This window comes from Suricata suricatta, chromosome 11 (assembly GCF_006229205.1).
Source record: "Suricata suricatta isolate VVHF042 chromosome 11, meerkat_22Aug2017_6uvM2_HiC, whole genome shotgun sequence".
NCBI lineage: Eukaryota > Metazoa > Chordata > Mammalia > Carnivora > Herpestidae > Suricata > Suricata suricatta.
In genome coordinates this window covers 107,183,153-107,198,845 of record NC_043710.1, presented here as the reverse complement: position 1 = coordinate 107,198,845, position 15,693 = coordinate 107,183,153, and the positions used below count along the sequence as shown (strand labels likewise).

Sequence of the window (15,693 nt, the reverse complement as noted above, 5' to 3'; positions counted from 1 at the left end):
GCCGGGCTGCTGGGGCGCGTGGCGGCACCCCCAGGGAGGCCGGGCTGAAGGATCCAGCACCTCGTGAGACGCTGCGGCTCCTTAGAGGCACTCAGTGTGTCACCGGTTGTGTTAAATGGCGCTGCGGGCGATAGAAATGCACGAGGCTCACGGGGTCTCCCACACCGTCTGGTCAGGCTTCTAACGAAGGTGTTCACCCGCCTGCCTCCTCTCCCCTCCTCCTGCCTTTGCCCAGGCCCTTGTGGGGTGAGCAGTGAGGCGGGGAGCAGGAGAGCCTGGAAGCCGGGGCCGGGGAGCCGGCTGCCCGCCGCGCCTCGGGCCCTCGTTGGGGCTGAGGGACCCTCCTTGTCTGTTGCAGAGTGTGAGCACCTGATCCGCCACATGCTGGTGCTAGACCCCAGCAAGCGCCTCTCGATGGAGCAGATCTGCAAGCACAAGTGGATGAAGCTGGGGGAGGCCGACCCCAACTTTGACAGGGTGAGCTGGGTGCCGCCCGCCCCAGAGAGCTCCCCCTCTGTCCCGCCGTCTGTCCTGCCTGAGACCATAACCGGGCCGGACCCGAGAGGGGGGCTGGGAACAAACAGGTGTCTGCTACTAAAGAGGGAGGGATGCCAGCGAGAGGGAATCTGTGGCCAGCCGAGTCGCTGCTGCTCGTCCCCAAACCAGAGCCCCTCCTGGGCTGTTGAGACCCTGCAGCCCGCATTTCTGCTGCTCATCTACCAGGGGAAAGCTCCTTCCTGCTTTGTGTGTCCAGTTTGGCGGCTTCTCTAGCGTACCTTTATCTAAACCGTATGGCCATCCCGTAGGACCTCCGGGAAGTGGAGATCTTGTCCGCCTATGGCCGAGTACCTAGGACTTGCTTGCTTAGGGTTTGTCTGAGGCCAGAAATGCCCCACGCTGGGGGCATGGAAGAGCCTGTTCGTTACCTACGGAACGCCATCTTACATGGCTAATTGGGCTTTACCGCTTGCCTTCTTTAATGTTACAGTTAATAGCAGAGTGCCAGCACCTAAAGGAGGAGAGGCAGACTGACCGCCTGAATGAGGACGTCCTCCTGGCCATGGAGGACATGGGCCTGGACAAGGAGCGGACCCTGCAGGTACCTCGGGGGGGTAGGGCCGCGTGACGTGCAGCTGTGGGCCTCGGTCCTGCCCTGCCCCCCTCTCCTCCCTGGGAGCCTCCGTCTGCTCGGTCGCCTGCTGTCCTTCTCTGCTCCTCACTGAGCGTGACAGAAAGGTGCTCTGGTCCTGCGCCTGCACTGCCAGAAGGGCTTTGGCCCCTGCTGCCCTTTCACCAGGCCAACCTCCTCCTCTCCCTTCTGTTCGGCAGTCCTTGAGATCGGATGCCTACGACCACTACAGTGCGATCTACAGCCTGCTGTGTGACCGACACAGAAGACACAAAACCCTGCGCGGCGGAGTGCCTCCCAGCACGCCCCGCGCCGTGGGCTTTCAGGCTCCAGTCAGTGTCCAGGTGGGCAGTAGCTCCAGTGACCTGATTCAGGCCGAGTGACACGGGGGAGGGGACAGGTCGCCGTTGCTTGTGAGTCTCCTGACCTCCGTCCCCTCCCATGTGTCATTGCTCCCTCGCCAAGCAGAGGTCAGACCCTTTCTTTGACAGAGAGGACGGGAGGGCCCTCTAGCACTCAGGATGGACAGCAAGGGTTGCCTTTGTTTGTTTGTTTATTTAAGAAACAGTCAATCACTGAGAGACTGTTTTCTCTAAAGAATGCTTCCTTGCGGTAGCTCCTGCGGGCGGACGTTAGCAATCAGGAATCCTTCCAAAGACCATCGTCCTTTCCCTCTGACACGGAAGGTAAGGGCGTGTACACATGTGCCCCTTTCCAGGCGGAGCAGGCTGGTACCACCGCCATGAGCATCAGCGTTCCCCAGGTGCAGCTCATCAACCCCGAGAACCAGATCGTGGAGGCAAGTGGTGACCTCGGGCGGTTGTCAGCCCAGACCCTCTCCTCTCCGTGTTGTTCCTGCTCGTCCTGGCTTCTGGTGTAGAATTGCCTTCCCTTCCCCTTCCCTTCCCAAAAATTGGGGGAGGGGGTGCCCCTGGGTGGCTCAGCTAGTTAAGCGTCTGACTCTTGGTTTCGGCTCAGGTCTTGATCTCACAGCCCCACATCGGGCTCCACGCTGACTGTGGAGAGCCTACTTGGGATTCCCTCTCTCTCCCTCTTTGCCCCTCCCTGCAAATGCACACATTCGGTCTGTCTGTCTCTTTCTCTCTTCCACCTCCAAAATAAATAAACTTAAAACGTTCTATATTTAATTATTTGTTCTGAATTACTTTTTATTTCTGGTTTTATTGTATTTCTTTTCTCCGCAGCCGGACGGGACGGTGAACTTGGACAGTGACGAGGGTGAGGAGCCGTCCCCTGAGGCGCTGGTCCGCTATCTGTCCATGAGGCGACACACGGTGGGCGTGGCCGACCCGCGGTGAGTGTCCGGCCCGCAGCCTGGCTTTGAGTCCCCGCCGTGGCCCGTTCTCCCTGCCCCGCCGTACATCCCGGAGGAGACCGGGTCCACGTGTCCAGCCCGGTTCGGTGTCCCTGCTGGATCAGCCTTGACGTGACTGAAGAACCGTCCCTCGGGCGTGGGGGGCCGACGCCACCGGCGCGTCAGTCAGTCACAGGGCCTCGGTGAAGAGCACGGTGGGGTCCTGGTCCTCTGCTCTAGGTCACAGGAAAGTACCCCTGACAACTCATCTGAGTTTGATAACTTTTAGAGATGTTGTTTGCTACATGCTTTAATGGGAGACCCAACTAGGAAGGATGACTGATGATACGGGGTAATTCATGGAAGTTAAAAACTAAGTGAGCAGGAGCCCCATGCCAGACCTACGGACAGTGTCCCAACGTTTTCCCCGGGCAGCCCTTTAGTGTGGCGCCCTTCCCAGGGGACATGGACTGGAGGCTGGCCCTCCCGGGTTTCTTCCGCATTTGAAGGCTTTCAACGTTAAGAATAGCCTCGCGTCTCTTCTGGATATTTCCTCTACCCTGTTGGGAAGAGGAGGTCATGGCAGGAGCTCTCTTGAGAGTTCAGTTAGGGGCGAAGCCAGTGTTCTTACAAACTCCTCTCGCCCGAGAGGTTTCCAAAAACGCCTCCTGAGCCCGGCTGCCGGCCTGTTTTCCGTCTCTCACTCTCGGCCGTGATCAGCGGGCAGTGGGGGTGCATTCTGGCCTCGAAGACCGGAGCCCCGCGCCCCTGGGGCGGTGGAAGGATCTCTTGTTTGGAGGCGCGCTGTGAACCTTGCTGGTGGCGCACAGAGCCCCGCACGGCCGCCTCTCCGCCGTCGGCCCTGACGCCGGTAGTTACATTCTTTCCCTGGTCAGTCAGTTGCTGCTTCGGGCAGCCGCTGTTTCAGTGGACGGTCTGTGTCCTCCAGAGACTTGCTGTTCACCGCCAGGCTTTGAAAACCCCAGCTGGCCTGGTGCCACTGTTTCCTCCCGGCTCAGAGCTGCTGGTTTGACACGAGGGGTCAGTGAAGAATAGCAAGCCCCAGTCCCGAACACGGCAGTGGCCGAGAGCCAGGTTCCACACGCCAGGCCTCTCCGTGCCTTGGGGCCTGAGAGGTGCAAACCGAGGAGCGGCTGGGGGGAAGTAAAGTCCATTGTGCTGAACCCAGTGGTTTCATCAGTTTGGCCACCTGGGCACTCTTGAGTACAAACACTGACCCACATTTCCTGCCGTCCTGTGTCCCCCCAGCACGGAAGTCGTGGAAGACCTGCAGAAGCTCGTGCCCGGCTTTCCTGGGGTCAGCCCCCAGGCTCCCTTCCTGCAGGTGGCCGCGAACATGAACTTCATGCACAACCTGCTGCCCGTGCACAGCTTGCAGCCGACTGGGCAGCTTGAGTACAAGGTACCAGATGTGGGAGAGGGCTTGCCCCCCAGAGACACACAGTCGAGCGTCCTCTGAGAGCCTTTGAGGGACCTGGCCCCGGACTTAGGGGTACCCTTAGGGACGGGGCTGCTTCCTGTCGCACAGCAGCTTGCGTGAGAGGGAGGACCGGTCGGTCGTCCGTACTGGAGGACCCCCCCCCCCCCTGCCCTCTCACCGCGCCCGCCCGCTTGTACTCGCGACAGGAGCAGTCCCTCTTACAGCCGCCCGCCCTACAGCTGCTGAACGGGATGGGCCCCCTCGGCCGGAGGGCGTCGGACGGAGGCGCCGACATCCAGCTCCACGCCCAGCAGCTGCTGAAGCGCCCGCGGGGACCGTCCCCTCTGGTCACCATGACGCCAGTGAGTAGCAGCACCTGCCTGACCTGACTTTCTCAGAGGTCGCGGGCCTTGGGCTGGGATCCCAAGGTCACCAGCCTAAATGTCGGAATTTCCTCTTCCTCTAAGCTTACCGTGCTCGGTGGAGTCCCGCTTTCTTCAGGCTCATAGAATTTTCCAGACCTAAGTTTTGGCTAACTCCTTTACGTAACCGAACGATTACTGCACTGAAGCCTGCCTCCCCAGTGGGCCACTCACAGGAGCCCCTGTTGGGTGCTGCCTCGGCCCCGAGGCCACAGCAGGGCGCAGTGGCCGGCCTGACAGGGCCTTCTCCCCGTCCAGCCGGTGGCCGCGACTGACAGTTTCCCTTTGCAGGGGCTTGCGAGACTTGTCAGCAGCCCTCTCTCCTTGAGTAGCGCTGCTCCACGCTCTTGATACAGCCTGGGTCACGCGACGGTTCGGCTTCCGTGAGCTCTGACCGAGGCAGCTGGTCTCTCGGGTCTGTCGTTTCTATTTTATATGTAGACACACGCACACACACTCTCTCACTAGTCACCTGCAGAGATTCCTTCCCTGGGTCTGCTTATTTCTGGTTATCTTCCTGTCGTAGGTGAACTCATCCGTCCGTCCGTCCCATCCACCCCACGATCGGGTGCTAATTATATCCAGAGCCCTTACGAGGTTTTTAGGGCTGCGCCCTCAGCATCCCGCCAGTTGAGACCTTTCTCCCCCTTTAATACTCCATGGGATTAATACCTTTGTGAAATACAAACAAGTGAATTATTAGAGAAATAAAAATTTTTAAACAAGGCTAAGTTGTCGACAGACCGAATTGCTCTGTTAAATTGCTGTAGAAGTTTCTAAAGGCTTACCCTTGACTCCTCCACTGACTTTTTCATGGATTGGTAACAAGACACAGGCCTGTGCGCCACACTTCCAGTACCAGGGCTGCCGGAGAGAGCAAGGGCCAGCCCGGGTGGAGTGGCGGGGTGGCGGCAGACGGCCACGTGCGGCTGAGTGCCAGCGTGAGCGTCGCCGGCCAGGCCGGGCAGGGGCCCTCGGGGCCGGGAGGGACAAGGGGGTGATGAGGCGTGGGGGCCGGCTCCGCGGGGCTTCCTTTGTCCACCGTAACTCTCTGCCAAGGTCACTAACAAGCTTTTGTTGACAAATGTGGTGGGCATTTCTAATCTTTATCTTTTTGGACCTTGCAGCCATATTAGTCACTGCGGACCGTTTCTTTTCTCTTTGAAATACGGTCTTCTTTTGGCTTCTGTGGTACCACATTCTCATTTTCCTGCTGCGTCTCCTTTTCCGGCTCCCTGTTCTGCCTGCTCCTTCAAGTCGGTGGGACCCACATTGTGTCCGGGGCCCTGTTTCCGTCCCACTTTACGTCCTCTCTCTGGGAGGTCTTGTCCACTCGTGTGATCCCCGTTCCCAAGTGAGTCTTCAGCCCTGAGCCTCTTCTCTTCTGCGGCCTCCACCCCAGGGGTCCTCGCGGGTTCAGTTGAGTGTGTGAGTGTGTGTGACCCGTCTCTCCTCCGGGGCGACCGTGACTGGCTCCACGAGCCAGAGGTGTGGGACTTATCGTTACCTCTACCCTCCCCTCATCCCCGTAGCCGGTCAGTTAGCCATCGCCTTACCTCCGTCCTCCACCTCTCCTTCCGGAAGTCACTGTCATCCTGTCACTAACACAGTGGCCTCCTGACTAGCTTCCTTGCCTCTGGTCTTGTCCCCTAAGCCCCCTCCTCCCCAGCCCTTCTCACACTGCGGCTCCAGCAAGCTAACTTTCTAGAGTACAGACCTCATTAACATCATGTTCCTGCCTGAAATCCTCTAGTGATTTGCCACTGCCCTTCCTCGAAATAAACTTCTTAATGTGGTATTCAAGGCCGTTTGTAACTGGCCACCGTACCCCTGTCCTGCCTCGTCTGTGGCCACCTTGCCTAAGCCGTCCACCCCAGCCTTGCGGAGCCGTAGAAGGGGGTCCAGACACTCCAGCAGCATTCACACACTGGAATTGTTCCCAAAGGTTTTTTCCCGTTTTATCACAATCATCCACTTAAGAAAAAAAGCTCTTTTGTAACAATGAAAGTAGGACTCTTACACCCCCGTGGTGCCTGACGTGCAGTGCTTGTGTGAGCCGCCAGCCCGCGAGGGCGGGAAGGAAGGTCAGCACGTCTGGCCTCGTGTAGCTGAGGGCGTCACGGGGACGCACGCTCGGTGGTGCCTCTCGGCGCACGTATGTGTTTGCAGGGGTGACAGCTGTTTTCAAGCTTTGACTCACAGCTGCACAATTACATATAACATACTAAGACGTGCTGTTAGAAATCCGTCCCGCTTTGCTGGCACTGAAGACCTCTAGACGCCAGTGACAACGTTAACATGAAACAGCAGGTCAGCTCCTAGACATTCCAGGTAAACAGCTTCTGCTGTATCTTCAGGTCCTCGGACACCTGCGGGCCTTCTCTTCTCTCTCAGCCCAGACACCTCGGAGGCTGTGACCCTTTCCCCCCCACGCGCGGCCCGTCCCGTGTCCCCTTCAGGTCCGAGGCGAAGTGTCATGTCCTCCGAGACGCCCTCCCCGGTGGCCGTTCGGGGACTCGGGCATGCGGTTCTGTGATCACCTGGTCACGCGGCTCTGTCCTCCGCCAGACAGACGCGAGGGCAGGGGCCGTATTTGTGGATTCTCACTTTATCCTGGAACTTGGTAGGCAGTCAGCTCTTGGTTGGATGAATGAGTGAATGATGACTCAGTGGAAGCAATCCAAGTTAAAACCCCCCGAGCGAGGTAGAAATGGAACGCCAGGCAGGCCTGTGAACGTCCCGTAGAACCAGGGGTCCTGGGGAAGTTGTGTAAATAGGAAGGCCAACAGAGAGGCCCGCCCCACGTCCGGTTCCTAGCAGGAGGGCCGCCGTGGGAGGAGCGCGCCCTGAGCTTCCCTTCCGTGTCCCCGCAGGCAGCGCCGGCGGTCGCCCCTGTGGACGAGGAGAGCTCGGACGGGGAGCCGGACCAGGAAGCCGTGCAGAGGTAACGTGACCCCCGGCACTGTCCGCAGAGCTCCCTGGGCAGGCGCCCCTGCCCCCGGCGAGAGGTCACCTCTGCCCAGGGAGGTGGTGCAGTGCCGCTCCAACACTTGGGTGGTCTCTTTGCTCAAGCTGCATGGCACGGCCCTCCCCACCTGGAAGTCACAGAAGACTGCCCAGGCAATGTCACTTCTGTGAGCGCCACTGGGAGCCCCTAAGTGACAGCAGTAACCGTGAGAACTCTCTCTCCTCCCTCCTTCCTTACTTGCCCCCGCCTTCACGTTTGCAACTCCGATAGTATTCACAAGGCGCAAAGCCTGCTCCTGCCTGCCGAGAACTGTTCACTGAGAAGGCAGTGGCGATCTGGGATGACCGTGACCCGGCTAGTCTGGCCGCCAACCTCTGGCCCGGACTCCTCCTTCCCAGGAGAACGAGCGCCTCTCCCGTCCCCTTGTGCCACAGAGATAACGAGAAGAGAATGTGGGCTCCGGGCCAGGGACAGGTGCACATGTCTGTTTGCAGAGCCCTGTTGAGATGCCCGCCCACAGAGAGGACGGCAGTGACCATCGGGCGTGCCGCGCTGTCCACGCTGCCTCAGCCCCGTTAGCCGTGTCTGGCCCGTGCATGCCCCCCTGCGGCAGGGGTCTTTCTTATTTCCGGGGGGGGGGGGGACTAGAATCCAGCATGTATTTTCCCAGAAATACAGGGGTTCTTAAGATCCTGTGTTTTCCCCACGAGGGAAGTTGAAATAAAATGGTTTTCATGGGCTCTTGGGGAAACTCTGGGTGTCTTTCTCAAGTGGCTCTGAAACCACTAATGGCTTACTCTTGGGCAAGTTTATGCACCGCTGATTACTCTGTAGCCTGTTAACTGTTCTTAGCGTAGATGGGCAAAGTAGTTCAGAATGAAAAGGCCACTTTTCCGGACCCTGACAGCGGCTGGCCGGCGCGCTCTTCTCCCCCAGCAGCTGTGCATGTGAGCTGCTGCTGGGGCGGAGCTGCCCCGTTGGCAAAGCGGAGAGCAGGCCGTGGGAGGCGGCTCGGCTCCTGCGGCTCCGCCAGCGGGAGAAACATTGTGGCGACCTCCTTGTTTTCCTCTTGATGCTGATGTCTCTGCAGTTTGCTGATAACAGGGTAAATGATGTTGCAAGTGGGCCCTGCTGGTGTCCTGGAAGAAACATTAGGAAACTTGCTACCTTTATTAGACGGTCGTGTTTCACTTTATCTTCTCTGTCTTGGATTTTACTTCCTCCGGCTCCACCTTCTTTTTTCTTGAGACCCACATTTAAAGGGTGCGGTGGCCCTCGGCACTGATGTCGCGGAGAGGGACAGCGCTGTCTCTGTGCTCAGCCAGGAAGAGGGGCCGTCGGCTAGGTGAGGGTCCAGAGCTTCGGTCTGCTGTTGACTAAGCAGCTGATCCGGTGGAGCTTTTAGAATAAGAGTCAGCAGCTTGTCAGTTCTTCAGCTCCTGAAGCTTTTGTGTTTCTCACCGTGTCTTTTCTCCCCCCTAAAACCAATTCTAAACATTTCATGTGGTTCCGTTTCTTCATCCTCTAGAGAATGTGATTCCCTCGGGATGATGTCAGTTTTCTTCTCTGATGAGTGACTTACAGTCACGGGGCAGGAGGGGAGGGGAAGTCACTCAGCCCCAGATGGAAGGACTTGTAAGTGAGGACGCCCAGGGGCCATTGGGGTCTAAAGACTCCACAGAGCCCTTGTGAATATCTCTCTTGGCTCATCTCTAGGAATAAGTCTTAGGGCTCATTTCCTCTGACTTGGATTTCAGAAATTTGGAGGGCAAAGAGGAATAAAATTAACAAGTGGGAAATAGATTCTTCTTTCGAGTGCCACAGGAAAGTCGGTCTTCTCTGTGCACCCCATCTGTCTTCTCTCTTCTCCCGGTGGCTGCTCTCGGGTCCCCCGTCCAGCCACTGCGGCGGTAAGCCGGCTTGTCGGCCGGCCGGGTCTCATTTCCATCCAGCCAGGGATCTGGTTGTCGCCGAGCCTTTCCTGAGCTCCGGCACGATTTCACTCCCAGTGCGTTGGGTGAACTTCTGATGCTTCTTGCTGAGGAACGTTCCTGCTGTCTTTTTTACTATGAAATGTGTTCCTGCCTGTTGCAGGTACTTGGCAAATAGGTCCAAAAGGCACACACTGGCCATGACCAGCCCTACAGCTGAGATCCCACCGGACCTCCAGCGGCAGCTAGGACAGCAGCCTTTCCGGTCCCGGGTCTGGCCCCCTCACCTGGTACCTGACCAGCATCGGTGAGTAGCCACATGAGCTCCGTGAGCTCCTCGGGGCCCGCGGCGAGGCCCTTACACAGCAGCCTGAGCTCACGTCTTCTCGGCTCCTTCGCTGAGCCGCCACGGGGCAGCACGCGGTTCTTGTGTCCCTTTCCCTTGCACACATGTTTGTGGTCTGCTGTTGAGTCTCGTGATTCAAGATGTTGACTCAGAGATGAGATTGAACTTGAGACCTGCTGCATGTGGAAGGAACTGTAGCCGTAGCGATAGACTTGACCCTTAGTGACCCGTCACCTTCCGAGAGCAGGAGCATTCCTTACCCCGTCACCACGGAGCAGTGAGCGTGGCCGTGGAGGACGGAGCATCGCTCTGTGACGGGCAGAGCAGAGACACCGCGTTCTCTTGAGTGTTGTGCCTGAGAAGTCGTTCTTGATAGGATCTGAAGGCTGAGCCCTTTCAGTAGGTCTCTGTTACGTTTGTGATTCATCCTCTTGAAGAAATAACAAGCCACGAAAACGGCACTGAATACAAGCAAGCCTGGGAGCACGGGGCAGTGGCCCTGTTCCTTGCTTAAGAAGGTGGCTACTTCTGTGAACACCTCCGTGACTGGCATTCTCGGCTGTGTCCCCTTGAGCTGTCCCCAGGCGCACGGGCCACACTCTCCGAGCCGCCGCCGACTGCCAGAGTCCATTTCATTTCCGTCTCGTTGGGAGGACGCAGAAGCAGCCTTCCTTGAGAAGGGGGAAAAGCAGTCCAGGTTCCAGGGAAAAGCCGTTTATGAACGCGCTGTTGTTATACCCTGTCACCGGCTCATGCCGGCGAGCCTGACGCAGGGTTTTTACTGTGGCCAGTTCCCGGTCAGGCGTCCACACAGTCCGCCGGGGCAGGTGGACTCCGTGTAGACAGACATGATGAGCGCCCCCCTGGCACTCTGAGAGAAGGCAGATCAGCTCTTCTGGGTGATCAGGAGTAACAGTAAGAATGGTCTGGAAGGGACTAGCAGGAATGGCGGCTGTAAAAAAAAAAAAAGTGTCTCCCTGGCCCAGAGACAGTGCTGTTCTGAGGAGCCTGTGTCAGGGCCCGCGCTGTGAGGGCACTGCTCAGGAAGGTTCCGGGGCGGGGGGGCTATTGGAGAGCTGCCTCTCCCCACCTCCCCGCCCCCACTCCGAGTTTCCTGCGATTTCTCCCCAGCTCTGAGCTCTCCACCGTCGCCTGACAGAACCTTTGTCTCTGTTTCTCCTCGTCTGTCCTCCTGCCTCCGCGGCCTGACCGCTCTCTAGCCTTTGTCAGCGTCTGTGGTTCCGCCTGCGTCCTTCGGGTGGCCCGCCGTGACTGCACGCGCTCCTCGGGGGGTGGTCTTCGCGGGAAACCGTGAGGATCGCCGCCTGCCCACGGTCCACCTCTGTCACAGTCTCGGGCCCGTCGGCACGCGTTTAGTGACAAAGGCCACGTTGGCAGCGTGACCCGCTTGTGCCCTGGCTGCCTGCCTGCGGGGAGTCTGTCCGCCGCGCGCCTTCCTGTGTCCACTCTCCGTCGGGGTCTCGGGCTGCCTGTGGTCAGGCGAGCCGAGGGCGACCTGGGCCCAGAGTGCGTGTTGGGCGCGGCGGGGCCTGTGCAGACGCGGCGCCTGCGGAGGGCTTCCTGGCAACACCGGGCACTGACGGTCGTCTTCAGAGGGAAAGAGAAGCTTGGCAAAGTCATGAGACACTGAAAATGAGCGACCTACACAGATACTGAGTCCCTCTCATTTTCTGGAGGAAACGATTCAAGAACATGGTAGATGCCTGTTCTTCCAGGATGTGACTCGTGAAGTCAGTGTGGGGACAGAAGAGGGTCTGACCATCTTTTTAATCTTGGAAGTATGTAATTTAAAAAAGTTTTAAAGTGTAACTAAAAACATGAACAGAGGATGGGTGTTTTCAGGGCGGGAACCGAGTTCCCGTGTGGGAGGTGTGGGGGGGGGGGTGTCACCCCAGCAGGAGGCCGTCCTGAGCGGGAACAGGCTGCTGCCGAGGGCGCAGCACGACGGGCGCTGTCCGTGCTTCCGACCTGAGCGGCTGCGTCGGGGCTGCCCCGGGGGCTTCTAGCCGGACTGACCCGAGTCAGTCCCAGAGTTCTGGAAAACTCACGGAGCACCCGGGCCTGGGAATTGGCGCCGGTCTTACCTGGACCGGCCGTCTTCACCGCTCTCTGAGGGGATCCGAAGCGGGTCCGGTATCAGCGAGTGTCGGAAGTCTAAGACTCTGATTTTAGGAGAAGACAGTACTGTGTGCTCGCTTCGACTCCCGACCCCTGAGGTAGGGACGGAAATAGGAGGTGCTGAGTCGTGATCGCGGCTCCGGGGCGTGTCTGCCGGAGTCCCGTGTCTTCTGTGTTACACGCGTGTGTCCGTGCTCACGGCCTCGGCGCCGCTCCGTGTCGAGCCCGGGTGGAGGCCGACCCCGGGGTCCTCCGCAGGGGAGGCAGGGCTGACCGGCGCCCCCGAGGCCTCGCCGTCCGCGCACCCCGCTCCCGGAGCCTCGCTCTGCTTCGGTGCAGAGCGAGCAGCCAGCCGGGCCCGCGTCGCCCCGCCCGCGGTCCGGAGCGATACCATCTCTGTCCGGACGCAAACCCTGGTCTCCATCAGCGGCCGGAACGCCGCCTGGCCGGCCTTTTTTCTGCTTCCCTCTCCCCATAAACATCTCCTTCTGATGGGGCGATGGGGTGCTCGCTGCTGACCCCCGCTGCCTCGGGCCTTCCGTGTCAGCAGCTCGCGCGCTCTCTCGTGAGGCGCCGGCTGTGCTCTGAGCCGTGAGGGTTTGTGGTCAGTCCACGCCATCCCTCTTGCGATAGGAGGTTGGGGGAGGCTGCTGCTCTGGGGAGTGAGTTTTCACAGCGGGCAAATTCACTTATTTGCGTTGACCGGGCGCGTGCCTAGGATCTTGAGGTCCACATTCCTTAAGACTGTGCTGTCTCCATCTGGGGATCTGAGGCCCCCCCTTTCCTTCTGCCTGAACCTCCACCCTCCACTTCCTGGCACGGGCCTTTGCCACAAAGCTGACTGTAGTTTGCTTCTGGCCACGCAGAGAGCACTGGGTCGGACAGCGAATTTCAGGTTTCCCAAGGCACTAGGCGGTCCTGATATGAAGGCGGGGGTCCCCGTACAGCTTGGCCTGAGGGCTCTGGAGGCTCTTCTCTCTGACCTAGCGTATTTGTAAGAACTGGGCGCGTTTGAGTCCAAGACCTCAGCGGCTTGGAAGTGAAGCCAGCTCCAGGTGAGTGGGATGGAGGAGGCGCAGCTGGCCTGGTGCGGGGGCGCAGGCGAGGGGCCGGCCGGCCCTGGAGATGGCCCGTCGGCGACGGGGTCCGCGGGGCTCCGCGTGCCGCCAGCCGTCTCTGCGCATCTTCAGGAGCAGCAGTCCCTGGGCGATGCGGCCCCAGCCCCCGAGTCCCGCCCCTGACCTCCTCTTCCGTGTGTTCAGCTCCCCCTACAAGGACTCCAACACCCTGCACCTCCCCACGGAGCGCTTCTCCCCCGTGCGCCGGTTCTCGGACGGGGCCGCGAGCATCCAGGCCTTCAAAGCGCACCTGGAGAAGCTGGCCAACAGCAGCAGCATCAAGCAGCTGCAGCAGGTAACGGAGGCGTGGGCGCCCTGGGGACGCGTGGGGAGCGCAGGGCGGCAGTGGCGGGCCGGGGTGGCCAGTCTCCGCCCTGTTCGCGTCGAGGCTCACATCCGTGTCGCTTCTAACACTCTTTCCTTGCTCCGTGGTATGTACTGCTATCCCCAGGGTCAGACTAGCTCCCCCGCGAAGGGCCTGGGTTTTCCTCCGGTCACCGGGACTTCTGGGCTCGTGCGCTGGTGGGAGGCCCCCGGCTAAGCAAGCCTGGCGTCCTGCTCCTGACTTGTGGGCACTGGGTGTCGCTGGAGCCTGGTTGGCGCTGTTACCGCCCGGGCACACTCTCCAGCGGGGAGGGAGGGTGCTCCCGGAGGAGGGCAGTGTGCCCCTGGGCCTCTACGAAGGGCCAGCGCGCTTCCTGCCTCCCTGACGACCAGGCTTCAGGCGACGCGGGCTGTGTGCACAGATCGCACACCGGGCCCCGCTTAGCCTCCCGTTGGCTCACCCAGCACAGAACGTGAATATATTTAGTACCCGGCCCGCATACGTGGGTGAGCTGCTCCTCAAGGACACCGCTCCTCTGCCGGGGCCCAAGGGCAGGGCAGCCTCTGCTGACGTCGCTGCACGGGGTGAGCGTGGCTGCACCCGTCTGTACGACTGCTTTTCCCTCCAGGAGTGTGAGCAGCTGCAGAAGCTGTACGGGGGGCAGGTCGACGAGCGGGCCCTGGAGAAGACCCAGCAGCAGCACGTGCTCTACCAGCAGGAGCAGCACCACCAGACCCTCCAGCAGCACCTCCAGGTGGGCCCCGCGCCCCGCTCCCGCCCCTCCCCTCGGGCTTGGGGTGTGCCCGCTGGCCGGTCGCCTGGGAGGCCGGGAGGCGATCACGCGGGGCAGAGCGGACTCACGGTGACGGCCGCCGTGTGTGAGGACCGGGAATCAGACTCTGATGAGCCGCAGGAGCGGAAACCGAGTCACGGGCGGTCGTTGCTGTTTCTCCCCTTCCCGGGAATCGCTCTGGTTGGTCCTCAGGCTCACAGTTCTTCTCCCCTCCCCGCCTGTGTTCAGGACTCCATCTGTCCTCCTCAGCCCTCTCCGCCTCTCCAGGCTGCGTGTGAAAACCAGCCGGCCCTCCTCACGCACCAGCTCCAAAGGTAAGGAATCGCTGCTTCCGCTCGGTTGTCTCTGCGGCCTGCCGTCCTTGGCCCGACTCGTGCGGGAGGGAGGGACTGGCTTTAGCGTCGTTGGAAGAGACCGTCCTCAGCGTCGGCCACCTCCCCGAAACCCTGGCCCCTGCGTGGTGCCGGCCCCACAGGCAGAGCAGCGCCGCAGTGGGACGGGCCCGGCCGGGGGCCCGCCGCGCCCTCCGCCTCCGGCATCTGGAAGTCTGGGACACTGCGGTGGGTGGCTTGTGGGTATTTTTCCAGCCCTGAGTCTTATCAAAAGTAAAAAAAAAAAAAGGTTTCTGCTGTGTGTTTCCTGTGACTGAAAGTAGCGTCAAGGGCTGTACCATCAGCTCAGGAAAGTCACTTATTTACCTGGCGGTGTTGTTGTTGTTGAAGGCTGCGGATCCAGCCCTCCAGCCCGCCCCCCAGCCACCCCAACAACCATCTCTTCAGGCCGCCCAGTAACAGCCCTCCCCCCATGAGCGGCGCCATGGTCCAGCCTCACGGTGAGTGTGGGGGTCAGACCGAGCCGGGACGACTCTCCCGGGGAGGACTTCGGGGACGGGCTCTGGAGCCAGACCACCTGGGTTCGAATCCCGGCCCCTGCGGCTCCTGAGCTGTGCAGCTCCGGGTGGGGACTTGGGCAGGCCTGAGCCTTTTCAAATGCACAACAGGGATCATATAGATATCTGGAAGGCACTAGAAGTCTCTGGTACAAGATGGTTCCATAGGCTGTTATTAGTATTTTTGATAAAACCCCTTCCAACCCTATGAAATCAAAGGCTGCTACCAGAACCTTCCCCGCTGTCATGCTTCCATGCCGCTCTCCGGGGTATGCGTGGCGTCCTGCCCTGCGGGGTGTGGGAGGAGGGAGGAAGGAGAGGGCCCTGATCCGTACGGGTCTTCGGAGACCAGTGACCTGAGGACTTAGTGTCGCCCTAACTGGTGGTCTCTCCAGTCACGCCGCGAGGTGTCGATTCCTGCAGAGGCTGAATTGGCCTCGGCCCCGCCGACTCGATGCAGGTCCCCCACCAGCAATACCAGCAGGAGAAGTAGAGTCTCAGGTCCCCTCCCCGGCCTGTTCGGTCACCCCTCGCACTTGAGCAGGCTCGCTGGGCCCTAGATCAGAGCCACTCAAAGACTAGTCTGGGTCCAGCTCTGAGACACTTTACCTGAAAGCGCAGTCTGGGGGCGGCCCCGGGGATACGGGCTTTAACCGGTTCTCGAGTCTTCCACACGCAGGGGCTGGCGGAGCGCCGGCCTGGTGGCATCCGGTGTGAGCGTGCCCACCGCCTCCCCCCGGCAGGCGGCCCGGCGTCGGTGACTCGGGTTCCTCTCTCTCCAGGGGCCTCCTCGCCCTCCCCGTTTCCGGGCTTGCCGGCCCGCGGGGCGGTGTACCAGCCGCAGCCAGAGAGCTGCTCCCCGCCTCCCGGCGTGGCC

General features: G+C 60.3%; 1 protein-coding gene across 1 annotated transcript in view; it reads left to right on the top strand.

The window, feature by feature from the left end:
- The window catches only part of SIK3 (SIK family kinase 3), a 105,044-nt gene that overhangs the window by 76,050 nt on the left and 13,301 nt on the right, over window positions 1-15,693 (top strand). Inside the window, exons 6-19 of the mRNA XM_029957584.1 lie at window positions 359-477; window positions 989-1,099; window positions 1,330-1,473; window positions 1,848-1,928; window positions 2,335-2,444; window positions 3,714-3,867; window positions 4,092-4,247; window positions 7,181-7,251; window positions 9,370-9,513; window positions 12,954-13,104; window positions 13,763-13,888; window positions 14,156-14,241; window positions 14,650-14,759; window positions 15,599-15,692. Of these exons, the coding sequence (XP_029813444.1) occupies window positions 359-477; window positions 989-1,099; window positions 1,330-1,473; window positions 1,848-1,928; window positions 2,335-2,444; window positions 3,714-3,867; window positions 4,092-4,247; window positions 7,181-7,251; window positions 9,370-9,513; window positions 12,954-13,104; window positions 13,763-13,888; window positions 14,156-14,241; window positions 14,650-14,759; window positions 15,599-15,692 (1,657 nt within the window). The remainder of the gene's footprint in view (window positions 1-358; window positions 478-988; window positions 1,100-1,329; window positions 1,474-1,847; window positions 1,929-2,334; window positions 2,445-3,713; window positions 3,868-4,091; window positions 4,248-7,180; window positions 7,252-9,369; window positions 9,514-12,953; window positions 13,105-13,762; window positions 13,889-14,155; window positions 14,242-14,649; window positions 14,760-15,598; window position 15,693) is intronic.